Raw genomic sequence first — 15,700 nt, 5'->3', positions numbered from 1 at the left:
CCCGCAACCCGCGGGCCTCGTGGACAGTGCCTGGCAGGGGGGTGGGACCGGGGCTCCCTTGGTCACACTATCTCAGCGCGGGGGGAAAGAGGAGGGGGGGGTTGCTGATGCTCGGGGTATAGAGGATCTTTATTATGGGCGACGAGCGTCTCCACCTCGGCCAGGTCGCGCTGCCGGCCTCCCTCGGGCGCGCAGCTCCTTGCACGACGCGAGCACCCTTCGTCCGACTCGCCGCCTCTCCACAGCTCGTCCCTCCGTTCCGACTCTCCTTCGCCTCGTTCCGACCTTTACGACTCCCTTCTTCCTCGTTCCGACTTCTTACTCCTCGTTCCGACCTTTACTGACGAACACCGTCCTTTTATCCCCCGTAACTTCGCCTTTGACCCCCTCCCTTTGACCTTTCAACTCGCTCCCCATTGGCCCGACAAAAGTGGGCGTGAAGGCTTTTGATCCACAAATTTGCATATATCGATCGCCCTGGGGGCGGGGCCAATTCGCCCCTCGCTCACCGATTGGACGGCAAAAAGTGGGCGTGTGTCGTTTTGGATCCGTTTTTGAAGCAGAAAATCCGTGTTTTTGTACACGCTGTTCAACGTGCGCCCTACACGAGTCCAGCATCGGTGCCCATGAGTGGCGCGAGACGACGGCGATGCGATGGTGGCGAGTTGTGACGGTAAAGGTCGTGGCGGTTGTGGTGAAGCGGTGGTTGTGGTCGGTGGTTGATGTTGTGGTTGTGATGGTGGCGATTGGTCCAAAATAAAGATAGTAAAAGAAAACGGCTATCCTGAAGAGTCGCAGCACGTATAAATGACATGTATTCCCACTAGACAACGGGTTTGGGCCTAACTACACATGCACTTACCGAGATACCTCACCTAAGGGCCCTGAATGGTGGTTTGCGAATCTGGTAACCACAACACTACCCCTTCCCTTTTTACAGACTCGTCCCGAGTCGTCAAATTTTCGTGTGCCATCATGTGTAGTTTTCCCCTAGTACATTTTACCTACGGATCCCTGAGTGCGACATTCATGGTATTCGTGTCCCCAAAATAAATAACCTGAGGGCTGCGTAACTATCTAAACAAACTCACTCACACGGACGACTTAAAATAAAATTGCCGGCGCTAGACAGACATGCCGGGGGCGCACTCATATTTACAGTACATCTTAACCTTAACTTACAAATTTTACACTAAACCATGGCCCAGGATCACTGAACTCTGCAAAAGAAAAGCAGTTAGCAGGGAGCCAGGCTGCCCACATGCAGTCTCTGGCTCAAACAATGCAGGTGACAGGGAACGTGGCTGGCTGCTCACACGCAGTCCAAGGCCTTCCCTTTTGAACTGAACTCAGTGAACCACAACGGTGCTTGGGCTGCACAACGCAGTCTCCGTGCCAGCTCAAGTGGCACACGCAATGAGCACAACGAATGGATGCATGAACGCAAACACGGTGCACGGGCCGCCACTGCAGGCCCGTGTTGTAGCTGCCAACAGGGCAGTTCTTGCAGCTTGGAAACTGTTGCCTTGATCCTGGCGCACATGGAAATGAACAGGGGGGGGGGGGGCAAAGCAAAAATTGAACGGGGCTGGTGAACGTGGGCAGTGGGCATGGCATGGCAAAGGTAGCAGGCAAACACAGCCCGCAGAAGAAGGCCGCTGCAGGCAAACACAGCCGGCAGATGAACTGGCCGGCACAGGCCTCGGAGAAAACAGCCAGCAGATGAACTGGCCGGCACAGGCCTTGAAGCAAACACGGCCAGCCGATGGCACAGACCTTGCAGCAAAACAACAGCTGCCGATGAAGTTGGCCGGCCTCCGCCTTGAAGACAAAACACGGCCAGCCGATGAAGTTGGCCAGCTTTTGCCGTTCAGTGGAGGTTGGTGGAGGGAGTGCGGTGGTGCTGGCCACTTGGAAGGCGGGCTCGGACCTACCTACCTGTCTCCCTCCCAACCTATCGCCTTTGCCTGTCACTGTACATACCCACTCCCTTAATTTGTCAAACCCCAATTTAGCCCCAACTTATTTTTTTTCTGTTGTTTTTATTTTTACTTCCCCACTATAAATCGTCCCCTAACCCCCTTTATCGTCCTTGTTCGGCTAACCTATCCTGTCACCTAGCCTACTCCCAACCCCTACGTTCCCTTCCCAGAGGGGAATAAGGGAGAGCTAATGTCCTGTGTCGAGGCCCAACGAAGCCTCAGAATGGCCTCCCCAGAGTTCGGCGATCTAACCCAAAGTGGGTCCAGCGGCCCACAACGACAGCGAGGGGATGGATGGTGCGGAGGGGTACATCTCCTAATCTACCCTAACCATTAACTCTTAAACTACCCCGGGGCTTTCAACAAGCGCCTCTCGCTTAAACTATTGGTTCTATCAACCCAGATTCCCGTCCCATGTGTTGCTGTCCTCACAACCTCGCGCCTCGCTCCCCAATCTTCTCTCCCTGCCCTCACACGGTCTCCTGGCTGGGACACGTGGCTCCCTTTGGCAGGCACGACCCTCTGCCGAATCTCCCGCCATGGCACCCCCGGGCACTACACTGCCTCCGAGCCTACCAGCTCCCTAACACCGGGGAGTGCCCCCCATGGCACCTCCCCTGAAACGCACACGTGGCAGGCCGGCCTCCCGGGCCCCTTTCCGAGGGTCACCCGTGCCCACAACACTGCCCACGCGGCTAATGGCGCCGCGGGCCCCCGCACCAAGCAGCCGCACCCGTGCCCACTACTCTATCCCGGCCCCCCCATGGGCCCATGGCCTACCGCGGCCGACTAGCCTGGTGCCCGGGGTACCCACTCAGCGATACTCACCTTTCGCAGCCACGCTCCCAAGCCCGTCAACAGGGCTCCTGCACCCCTCCAAATGGGTCTCGAGCCTACTTTCCCACCAACAACAAAACGACCTCCATTTTTCAATTTGACTAACCCAGCTAACTCACTCTACACTGACCCCGGGGTCCCTTGGGCGGGAGTCACTCCTCCCCCCAATCACTCATCGCACCATGCATTCCCCATTCACTCCACACACACAGACCCGCTGGCCTCACTCACTCACCAAGCACATGCTTCCAATTCACTCACCAACAACTCTTCAACACACACACACCACTGAACTCTGCCATTCTTCTAACTACATCCCCTAACTAACTCGTGCTCCCACGTCGTCCCTTAAACTACAGCACGTTCCTTTTAACACTACGTAGCTAAGCTACGTCCCCTCTACACATCCACAAGTCTGTCACGGTCTCCAAATATCCCATTAATCAATTTCCCAACCTAAATCTGGCTACAATCCCTCTATCTAATCCATTCCACGGACTCCATGAGGACTTACCCCTGCCCCATGAAGTCGGTCTAACTAAGCTAACCCTTCCCCCTAACTAGTTTCCATCCTGTGCCCAGGGTAAGGGGGTCTTTCACCCCTTGCCCAGGAATCCTGTACACCCGAAAGTGAGGCTTGTTCCTTTTTTTTTTTTCATGCCCAGCACCTGCGCGGCAACTCAGAGCTCGCGCACTTTGCACCTGCCCGTGACGTCATGCAGCTGCACGTGTTCCTCGTCCCTCCTTGGACGGGACCATCCGGCAGAGATACCCCTCCTGCCGGATTCCAACCCCACGTGCAGCCATGACGTCACCGTGCGCATAAAAAAAAACACAAGCCACACGTCTCGAGGGGTTCCCCACGCGAACACATGTGCTTTGCCCGTTGGAGCTTAACACGCACGATCGCGTGGAGAACCCGTCCGGTCCAAATCCATTTACCTGCCTAAACTTTGTCCGTCCGCGGGATCGGCAAATCCACCGCGTGCGTTTCCGGACCGGGACTTCACTCTCGCAAGCGAGCACGTGGCGGTCTCGTGCGTTGCACAGCACGAACCGCGTGCTCACTGCTGGGTGAACCCGGCACGGTCCTCGAAACAACTACAGCCGCTACTCGGCTTTCTTTCTTCTGTCGCCTTCGTCGTCGCCATTCAACCCACGCACACCTGCGTGTTACGACGCACACAGTCCACTCCATCACATTCACACGGGGAGACGCGGCTGCGTGCTCCCGCATGCCAACCGACATCTCCCTCTCATACCGCTCTCTCACACACACGGTCTCCTGGCTCACAGCGACCTTGCACACGGCCGTTCACTCACGCGTGCCTCACTACTCTCACACCGTGCCTCATCCACACACGCGGGGGCACTCACCCGCGGTACCTCACTCATACACACGGCGACACTCACACACGCGGTCTCTTCCACACACGGTGCCTCACCCACACACGCGGGGGCACTAACCCGCGGTGCCTCACTCACACTCCGTGCCTCATCCACACACGGTTCCTCACCCACACACGCGGGGGCACTAACCCGCGGTGCCTCATCCACACTGGCCGTTTCACTCACACACACGGCCTCTTCCACACACGGTGCCTCATCCACACCCGGCGTGCTGGGAAGCACGCACTCTGGCACCATCGCCACCACACCACTCACACACGGGGTCGCTTCCACACACGGTGCCGCACTCACACCTTGCACCACACACACAGGGACAACCACACTGGGGATTTGTGTCCCCACAAGGGTCTCCGGGGCCTCTATACCCCCCAAGCTCTCCGTGCACCCGTCCACAGCACTCGTCCCCTCAACCTCGCAAAGCACGACCGAACTCACCTGGTCGTGACTCGCCTCAAGGGGGCATACTCCCTCCCCTCGTTCCTGGAGGAGGCCATCCAGGTGCTCGCACCGGGTCCCAACACGCTCCGCGAGCTCAACCCCATTGTCCTCCACTACCTCCGTGTGTGCGTGCGCGTCACTTACCCCGTCTTCCTCGTGTAGTCTCTCCTCTATGGTTCCCTTCCCGGCTACCGTCACTGCCAACTCTTCACCCTTTACCTCCCTTGTCTCAACTATTATTTCTGTTGTCGTCACCTCGTGTCTCGTCTCACACGTTTTGGTCTCCCCATTTAATTTTTCCCTTTCGGTCATCGTCACGACCCTCGCCCAACACGTTCCACGAATTATTTTTTCACCCGCCTCCACCGCAGGCCTGTCAGCCGTTGCACCCCCATCCAGCTCGTTTGCTCCCACACGTGGAGTCGCCATTTTTATCTCCCCGGTCACGGCCTTCATGCCCGCCTGCAGGCTTCGGCCCATGTTCTGCGTCTCACCCCGCAGCTTTTTCATTTCTTCCCTCATTTGCTGTGTATTCGCATCCATCGTCGTTTTCACTTCATTTGTATTTGTATCCATCTTTTCGTTCATTTGTTTGTTCATGCCTTTCATTTCGTTTTTCATTTCATTTGTATTTGTATCCATCGTCGTTTTCACTTCATTCATTTGTTTGTTCATTGCCGCCAGCATGGCGCATAGCTGGGCCATGTTGGATGCACTCAGCTGAGCCGTTTCGGCAAAGGTTGGGGAAGGGTCTTGGTGGAGAGGGGGGGGGAGGTGTCATACACCGCGGCCGCCGCCGCACCCACCTCGGATCCTGGGTTCAGTTGGGCGAGTCCGTGTTCCTGCACAATCAACATTTCCTGCTCGGGGATTCCATCCTGGACCATGGACTCTACATTATTACACATATACATTTCTAATACCCCCGGCTCCCGCTCGCCTTGAGACGCCATCTTGCTTCTCGTGAAGGGTTAATTTCGCTCGCTCGTAATTTGGAGGGAATCGGGGTCGCTTCTCTCACCCCTGGACCGATTCCCGTAAATTTAGCCGGAGACAGGAGAGCCCGTTTTCCTGTTCTCCGATACCAGTGCCGCGAGGAGGGCGATGAATTTGTATCGCACGACCTGACACCAGTGTTGTGGTTCGGTCTTCGCCGGCGTGCGACGGCCACGTAACTCGAATCGCGGCACGTCGCCCACCGGACGGACAATCCAGTCGTGACCCTCTCGGACTAACGCCGGGAACCAGTCACGGGTGGACCTTTCGGTCTCACCGCGATCGAGTTAATCAGCCCCCGCGTGGGATAGGGTTGCTCGCCAAATTCGAACTACCTAAGTACCCACGCGGAGGGTAGACCGGGCGATCGCACCTCGCCGCAGGTCGACTTCGGACACGGGCCACTTAAGCGACCCGTTCCGTACTATCAGAATAACCGAGCGGTGTTATCGTCGACCTCGACGGTTCGATTAATTATCGGGCGTATTCAGCCCACTACCAACCCTTTACGTGAAGCAAGATGGGGATTCAATGGAGGAAAAAGACGAAGCGAAGCGGGAAACAGTTCAACAATAAAGCACATTTATTCTCGGCACACGGGAAGCACACAAATACAATTCCACCAAATGCACACAAAAAAAGAAAACACAATTCCATTTACATAAAAAGCAAACATAAAAGTGAAAACACAGTGCAGAGCTAATACCGACTACCGAGCACACGGCAACACTTATACAATTTCTGCCACTTCACGGACGGCGCCGACAACACATACCCAAAACCAAGGAAAAGAAATACCCTCAAGAATGAGGTAGGCCTGGGGCCGAGACCTGGTCGGGCCTACCCGTCTGGTGATGAGACGCGGAGCGGCGACGGCCCCGCAACCCGCGGGCCTCGTGGACAGTGCCTGGCAGGGGGGTGGGAACGGGGCCCCCTTGGTCGCACTATCTCAGCGCGGGGGGAAACAGGAGGGGGGGGTTGCTGATGCTCGGGGTATAGAGGATCTTTATTATGGGCGACGAGCGTCTCCACCTCGGCCAGGTCGCGCTGCCGGCCTCCCTCGGGCGCGCAGCTCCTTGCACGACGCGAGCACCCTTCGTCCGACTCGCCGCCTCTCCACAGCTCGTCCCCTCCGTTCCGACTCTCCTTCGCCTCGTTCCGACCTTTACGACTCCCTTCTTCCTCGTTCCGACTTCTTACTCCTCGTTCCGACCTTTACTGACGAACACCGTCCTTTTATCCCCCCGTAACTTCGCCTTTGACCCCCTCCCTTTGACCTTTCAACTCGCTCCCCATTGGCCCGACAAAAAGTGGGCGTGAAGGCTTTTTGATCCACAAATTTGCATATATCGATCGCCCTGGGGGCGGGGCCAATTCGCCCCTCGCTCACCGATTGGACGGCAAAAAGTGGGCGTGTGTCGTTTTGGATCCGTTTTTGAAGCAGAAAATCCGTGTTTTTGTACACGCTGTTCAACGTGCGCCCTACACGAGTCCAGCATCGGTGCCCATGAGTGGCGCGAGACGACGGCGATGCGATGGTGGCGAGTTGTGACGGTAAAGGTCGTGGCGGTTGTGGTGAAGCGGTGGTTGTGGTCGGTGGTTGATGTTGTGGTTGTGATGGTGGCGATTGGTCCAAAATAAAGATAGTAAAAGAAAAACGGCTATCCTGAAGAGTCGCAGCACGTATAAATGACATGTATTCCCACTAGACAACGGGTTTGGGCCTAACTACACATGCACTTACCGAGATACCTCACCTAAGGGACCTGAATGGTGGTTTGCGAATCTGGTAACCACAACAATATATATATATATATATATATATATATATATATATATATATATATATATATATATATATATATATATAAAACTTCAAGTAAACCACATGGAAATTAATGATTCGATGAAACCTTGACCTTTGACCTTTTTATCTGAAAAACAATCGTCTTCGAGCTTTTCATTTGTGAACCAATTCAGTGACACAATATGCAAATTCTTTAAAAATCAGGCCAATTGGATGAAAATTGAAGATTTTTACGTGACCTTGACCTTCGACCTTTTCACCAAATTATTAATTTATCTTCTCCATATTCTCATAATGAAGCTTTGTTGAAAATTTGATGACAAAAGCTCAAATGGTAAAAAAAAAAAAGTTATGGCCCTGACAGATACATACAGACATAGACCCAGATACACAGAGTGATTGCAGAACCGTTTCCTGCTGCGCAGGCAAAAAAATTATAGATACAGTATATCCTCACTACAATTTACAGCCCAGTTTTTGTGTGTGTGTGTGTGTGTGTGTGTGTGTGTGTGTGTGTGTGTGTGTGTGTGTGTGTGTGTGTGTGTGTGTGTGTGTGTGTGTGTGTATGTATATATATATATATATATATATATATATATATATATATACACTAAAACACTGTGTGGGGTGTTGTGTTCTATGAACTCTCTCGTTCTTCTTTTAATCGATTTGTTTATCTGCAAACAAAATACAAGCACACTCCACGAGTAAAATGTAAGAGTCATTGGATAATGAGAAATACCCACAGAAGTCGTCGAGCCTCGGCATCACGGAGCTGCCGGTCTCTCATCAAAACCTCCACGATGGCATCATGCTCAGTCTCAGAGAGATAGCTCAAATCAGGTGTTGCTGCACCAGTTAGGGCTGTTCCAGCCATCTATGAATGACAAGAGATTTAAAAAAAAAAAAGATTTTACTTGCACGACTTGAAGCTACGTCATCAGAAAATCATTTATATGAGGTGGTCGTTTAATCAATCACCCATTGAGGACCATATGATCACTAAGTCTTCTTCTCTCAGCGTTGATTTTTATTTCGCATGAATGGTCGATTACTGATGCAAAATTTTTTTTTCCCATCAGTGTTTGAAAAGTATGTGGCCACCATCAAACCTTTGATGACTTTATATTGTGACCTGTTTCTGTGGCCTTTATATTGTGTTTGGCAGGGTGATTCATCAATGTGTTGATGGAGTGTCATCCCTCGGATGGACGTTAAAATGGACGTCCCTTCTGCCGGCATTAGTTTGTGGATGTTAAATATCCCACGGTGTCCTTCATGAAGAGTATGCAGGCTATTGCTGGCACCCAGAACAATTTGCAAATTCCTGCTCCAATTACTTTGTCGAGTGTCAAGCCTAGCCAGCCGATTCGTGAAAGACACTCCAAAAACCTCCCTCGGCCAAACCCACAATAACGTGGGAATAATTGTGTCTGTTAAAAAATAAGAGTGCGGCCTGTCGCCTGATTTACCAACTGCTATTAGGTTGGACTTCTTGGGACACAGTGAGGTGATCCCACACATTAACAAACCACAAATCAATACAAATGCCAAAATCAAGGGGAGTGGGGACCAACTGTGGCAACTGGAGAAAAGGAGACCATTTGTGGAAACTGAGGAAAAGGAGACCAATCGTGGAAACTGGGGAAAAGGAAAACATTCGTGGAAACTGGGGGAAAGGAGACCATTCGTGGAAACTGGGGAAAAGGAAAACATTCGTGGAAACTGGGGGAAAGGAGACCATTCGTGGAAACTGGGGGAAAGGAGACCATTCGTGGAAACTGGGGGAAAGGAGACCATTCGTGGAAACTGGGGGAAAGGAGACCATTCGTGGAAACTGGGGGAAAGGAGACCATTCGTGGAAACTGGGGAAAGGAGACCATTCGTGGAAACTGGGGGAAAGGAGACCATTCGTGGAAACTGGGGGAAAGGAGACCATTCGTGGAAACTGGGGGAAAGGAGACCATTCGTGGAAACTGGGGGAAAGGAGACCATTCGTGGAAACTGGGGGAAAGGAGACCATTCGTGGAAACTGGGGGAAAGGAGACCATTCGTGGAAACTGGGGGAAAGGAGACCATTCGTGGAAACTGGGGGAAAGGAGACCATTCGTGGAAACTGGGGGAAAGGAGACCATTCGTGGAAACTGGGGGAAAGGAGACCATTCGTGGAAACTGGGGGAAAGGAGACCATTCGTGGAAACTGGGGGAAAGGAGACCAATCGTGGAAACTGGGGGAAGGGAGACCATTCGTGGAAACTGGGGGAAAGGAGACCATTCGTGGAAACTGGGGGAAAGGAGACCATTCGTGGAAACTGGGGGAAAGGAGACCATTCGTGGAAACTGGGGGAAAGGAGACCATTCGTGGAAACTGAGGAAAAGGAGACCAATCGTGGAAACTGGGGAAAAGGAAAACATTCATGGAAACTGGGGGAAAGGAGACCATTCGTGGAAACTGGGGGAAAGGAGACCATTCGTAGAAACTGGGGGAAAGGAGACCATTCGTAGAAACTGGGGGAAGGGAGACCATTCGTGGAAACTGGGGGAAAGGAGACCATTCGTGGAAACTGGGGGAAAGGAGACCATTCGTGGAAACTGGGGGAAAGGAGACCATTCGTGGAAACTGGGGGAAAGGAGACCAATCGTGGAAACTGGGGGAAAGGAGACCATTTGTGGAAACTGGGGGAAAGGAGACCATTCGTGGAAACTGGGGGAAAGGAGACCATTCGTGGAAACTGGGGGAAAGGAGACCAATCGTGGCAACTAGGGAAAAACAGACCAATCGTGGCAACTCGTCTACATCTCTCTGGCCATTGTCAGAGAACATCTAAAGTGCTGGCGAGTCTGACAGTTCACTCAAGCAAACTGGCAGGGACTGCAAGCAGCCGTTACACTTCAGAACTGATCTACATCTACATATCTACTGCCACTAATATTAATTTAGCCTGAGGATTCTTGCACAGAAACTTGCTCTCTATTATACACAGATTCATCCCATCTCATGTTCAGTTATCTGACCCATCCTCCCATTATTGGTACTCTGAATCCTGTGGTGAAGCAGTTGCTTTAAAACAATTTGCATTCTCCTCCTTGAAGGCAAGTCCAACCAAGGACAACCACAGATCATTCCACAAAGCCCACAACAAATGTGTGTCCACTCTCAGGCGAGCCAGAAAACAACAGCTGCCCAATCTCAAGAATTAACATTCAAACTTGTCTCCCTCCTCTAAAACCTGGTGGCACCTTGTCAAGTCAGTCTCTGGAGTATGCTCCCCTTGCGTCTCTTCCCTCACTTAAAATGGTGCCACAGCCAACTCCACTTGTGAGAAGGCAAATGCCTCAATTTTGTGTTTGCTTCAAAATCTTGTGTCTCGAGCTCCTTTCTCTCGATACCCACCCTTCCCAGTCATACTCAATTGCTCCTTATTTCCATGTCTGTTGCACATGAAAAGGTGGAAAAGTTTATGGCAACCCAAGACTCTGACTCTGCAACTGGACTGGACAGCATCAGCTCACGTGTTCTAAAAACTTGGTCTGCTGCTCTTTTCACTCTGTCATTAACCATGGGTTATCTCCCATATGCTTGGAAATCAGCCAACATCACTACATTACATTAAAAAGGTGTAAAAACATATCCCCTTAACTCTGGACCAATTAGCTTCCTTTCACTCATCAGCAAAGTCATGGACTCCATCATCGCAGTTCACATAAAATCGTTGCTTTTCGAAAACATCCTCATCTCAGATCATCAATTCAGATTCAAACCTGGTCACTCTACCTTGGATATGCTGCTTCTACTCTCCCAACAATGGATGGAGGTCCTCAATATCAGTCATGAGATCTCTCTGGACATATCTCAAGCTTTTGATACATTCTGGCATCCTACACTGCTCTCCAAAATGTCTGCTGATGGAATCCAAGCCAACTCCACTTGGAGTACTGACTTCCTCCACTCTCATAGCCAATGTGTGGCTCTCAACAGAACCCTTTCTTCTCCTCCCTGTCAAGGCTGGAGTACCCCAAGGCAGTGTTTTAGGCCCCGTGTTATTCTTAATCTTCATCAATGATCTCACTGACTCTGGAAAAACATCTCTATCTCTTTGCTAATGACTCCACCATCTGCTGCAACATTCCTCATCCTTCTGACAATCAGGCAGCAGCCTCTTCCCTCTCCTCAGGCCTTGACAAAATCATAAAATGGTCAAACACTTGGAACATGTCTTTAAATTCTGAGAAATCAAAATGTCTGTCTGTTAGACAGAGAGACTCTCTGTCTGTGTCTGTCTCTGTCTCTCTTTCCAAAAAGACTTCTGCAAACCCTCCCATCTACTTTCTCAACAACCCTCTCGAAGAGGTTCAATCACTCAAACTCTTGGGTCTCACTCTGTCATGATCTCTCTTGGACAATCCACATTTCAAAATTGGCCTCCAAAGCCAGATGCCGACTGGGCATCCTCTGTCATGCAAAGTCCTTCCTTGGCACACCTGAGCTCATATGCACCTCCAAGGCTTTCATCCGCAGCTCGATAGAGTACTGTTCTCCCCTCTGGGCTAGGTCCTCTGCCCCACATTTTACTCAGTTTGATACTGTAGAAACAAAGGCCTTCAATATCATTGCATTCTCTCACGATGAAGCTGAATCTATGGGCACATCACTTCGCCATTGCCAACAGGTTGATGGTCTCCCTGTCTTCTTACACCTCATTTCCAGTCTTGCACCCTCTGTTCTCCATGCTTTATCCCCCCCCCCATGTATCTGTAGGATGCACACAGTCCACCATCAACCCCCTCCTAGTGACACTGCCAAAATCCAGAACCACTGCTCACCTCCACTCACTTATTCCTCTTTTTCTCACATGTGTAACCACCTTCCATGTCATTCTTCCCTCCAGGTCTTCAAGACAGCTGTTCACCACCATCTCACGTCATCCCCCATCCAAAATCATGATCTTTTCCACACCCATTAAACCACCCCACCCTTCAAAAATTTGGCTTTTGTATGAATATTATCCACCCTTTGCATTCTCCCCTAACCCTCCTCGTTACTTACATCCCTTGTTTGCCAATCTCCATCTACCTTCTCCATCTGCCACGCTGTTCCTTTTGTTGGTTGTGTTCTGATTTTGTTCTGTCACAGCTCTTCCACAAGCCTAGTGCATGTATATTAAAAAAATAACTGGGGAAAAGGAGACCAATTGGGGAAAATGGAGGCAATTACAAATTTGGGCATCTGGGGAGGGCAGAGGTGAATGGGGCAACTGGGGGGGGGGGGCAATCGGGCAACTAGAGGGGCAGCAATTGAGTCAATTGGAGGGGGTTAGGGAGGAACGTGTGTGGTACACATTTCATATTCTCACAGCAAACACACCATGTCACTGTGCTCTGATGGAGCATGAAAGGATCTCAGAGACAAAGCACCCACCGCCGGCCCAAGTTCTTCAGTTTCATTGCTTTGTAAAGACACAGATGACGAGGAAAGTAGAACACATCATTTTCAGCATCCAATTCACACAAACTCAAACCATTCGCACCACTTTTATCGTACCCCTGGGCTGTTAGCCACCGCCAAGCGAGTGCAAATGCTTTTGCACAACAATCCTACCTGCAATGTCTTTCTCTTTTGAAACGTTTGAGGAAATTGCACACGGAGTGGTACCATTCATGGTGTTCAGCCCCAAGTGGACCTGACCCACATCCCTCCAAGGCCCTTTGGCTTCCTTCCCAAGTACACATTTACTGGTCTTCCACCACATCACATCGAACAAACCCAGTGTTATTGGACAAGAGCAGATGCTTGTGATAGATAGAGATAGAGATAGAGATAGAGATAGAGATAGACATTACCAATATAAAGGAACCGCAGGCATGAAAGGTGAAATATTTTGAGGATACCACACCATAGCACCCAAAATGACCACAGTATTCTAACCCTTGGATAACGCCTTTATCCACTACAGATACGACAATGACACTCGGAACCTAAACACATTATTCTTGCACATTCTGACCTCCAGGAGCTCTTTAGTTCTACTTTAAGATCTAAGATTGTGGCGTACGTAAGGTGCACCAACATGATTCAAATCTCCCAAAGAGGTCAGATCACCTGTATCTGACATTTGTTGTTTGGAATGTAAATGAGGGAGCTCAGGAGAGTACACAATGTGTCGGTAACAACCCTCAGAACGATTATGGGGTGTTGTAAAAGTATCTGTTGACCTGAACCTGGGTTGGAAAAGAAAAGCTACGTTGAACGCCATGACTTCAGAGCATCATGCCGGAAATACTGCGCCAAGGAGCACCCAGGATTTGTGAGGGACATCTCAGATTCACAAGAACAACCGTAGACATCTTGATGGACAAGATGTCGAGAAGGTCTTCATCCAAGGGTGACCTTCCATGATCTTGATTTTCTCGATCCCTATACTTACCCCCTCTGTCTACCCCACTTTGTCTGAGGGGTGCACAACGTCATTTTCCCACCTGCAGTGCGCAATATCAAGGGGACTGGCATCGGTGATTCAGCCAACTCTCCGGCCGACAGCAATTCAAAACAAATTTGTGTGCACAGTATATGAAGGTATTGTTCGCCCATTACCATACAACATTACCTGCTTACTGTTTATTAGGGTCAGGAATGGAACATCAACAGCAAAGGCTTGAAGGGAGTGGACATGATACATCACGTGCAGATTCCAACGTGGTGAATACATTGGTGGTTGAGTTTGGAACATCCCGAATCTGACAGGGCGGTGCAAGGATGGCCCACTTACCTTCAGGTGTCCAGTCGAGGTACGATCTCCAAATTGACTATCGACTGGCACCCTGGCGTTGGTCAGGCAAAGCGTTGCATCAATGTGTGCTGAACCCTCAGGACGTTGGGCCAGGTGTCCCGTCTTCTAGCATTAGTTGATCGATGTTAAAGGTCCCAAGGTGTCTTTTGACGAAGAGTAGGCAAGCTGTCACCAGCACCCTGAACAAATTACAAGTTCCTAAAAGCTTTGAAAGAATATCAGGTTTGGCCAGTCAGTTTGTGAAATACTTGGACCACCAAAACTTGCACGAACGGGACTGTGTGCAAGACGATGATGATGTTCATAAATTCACAACCTCCTGACATGGTTAGACTTTTTTCAAGGAAAGGAAAACTTGTTGGTCTTTCACAGAGAAGGATGGAGGATCAACAAAAACCCACCTCACATTATCATAACACCAGCACTGTCAGTCATCAGCTTATGAGAGGGAACAGGTGACTACTTCACACCATTATCTAGTATAACTCTTCTCTCCGTGCATAAAAGGTAATGGTGACCAATTGAAGAACAGAATGAACAACAGGACGTTATGTCAACACCTTGTGGCGCAGCAATCACACGTTTACACAATTGTCACCGATGTCATGACGGTCCGATGGTCTCCGAAGTCACGACGGTCTCCGATGTCATGACAGCCCAACGGTCTCCGATGTCACGACGGTCTCCGATGTCACGACGGCCCGACGGTCTCCGATGTCATGACGGCCCGACGGTCTCCGATGTCCCGACGGCCTCCGATGTCACGACGGCCCGACGGTCTCGACATCATGAGGACCCGATGGTTCTCGATGCCACGAGGACCCGACGGTCATGAGGAACCCGACGGTCTCGACATCATGAGGACCCGACGGTTCTCGATGTCACGAGGACCCGACGGTCACGAGAAACCCGACGGTCTCGACGTCACGAGGACACAATAGGTGTAAAGTGGATGGGGTTTTACAGAATAGATCCTCGTGGTGTCACCAGAAATTATCTAACCCCAACTTGTTAGCTCGTTTTTTGAAACTCTGGGCGCTCTTGAATACAGAGAAAATAATTTGATGGAAACGCAAAATGAGGAGGATGTGAAGAGTCATGGAAAACAAAGAACCCAGAGCACTTGGGGATGTGGATGACAATGAGGGACGATGGGTGGGGAACATAAGGGGAGGAGCAGTTACCGTGGCAACCCACAAGAGCACAGAGCCGTAGAGACCGTGCGTGTAACCTTGGTGAATGAGGGGCAGTCGTGCATCGAATAAACCGCTTACCTGTTCAGTCTCGGAATTGGAGAGGGGGGGTCACAAAAATGGATCACACATACAAATCCAGTCCTTTTGCCAGGCATCGGTTCCTTATCACAATGACCTTGGGAATCGAGTTCACTCAGGAATCAAAGGTGAACGGGAAATATAAAGGAAGATTTAGGTACTTCAGAC

General features: G+C 50.8%; 1 protein-coding gene across 9 annotated transcripts in view; it reads right to left on the bottom strand.

The window, feature by feature from the left end:
- The window catches only part of LOC147010360 (synaptotagmin-like protein 5), a 69,877-nt gene that overhangs the window by 46,382 nt on the left and 7,795 nt on the right, over positions 1 to 15,700 (bottom strand). For 4 of the 9 annotated variants that reach the window (XM_085860630.1, XM_085860628.1, XM_085860629.1 and 1 more), the window contains one exon: positions 8,217 to 8,347. In XM_085860630.1, the coding sequence (XP_085716756.1) occupies positions 8,217 to 8,347 (131 nt within the window). The other 5 variants (XM_085860624.1, XM_085860625.1, XM_085860627.1 and 2 more) reach the window with 4 other exon arrangements.

Source organism: Eptatretus burgeri, chromosome 16, assembly GCF_056783735.1.
Source record: "Eptatretus burgeri isolate ZD-2024b chromosome 16, Ebu_testis_v1, whole genome shotgun sequence".
Classification (NCBI taxonomy): Eukaryota; Metazoa; Chordata; class Myxini; order Myxiniformes; family Myxinidae; genus Eptatretus; species Eptatretus burgeri.
This window is presented reverse-complemented; position numbering and strand designations above follow the sequence as displayed.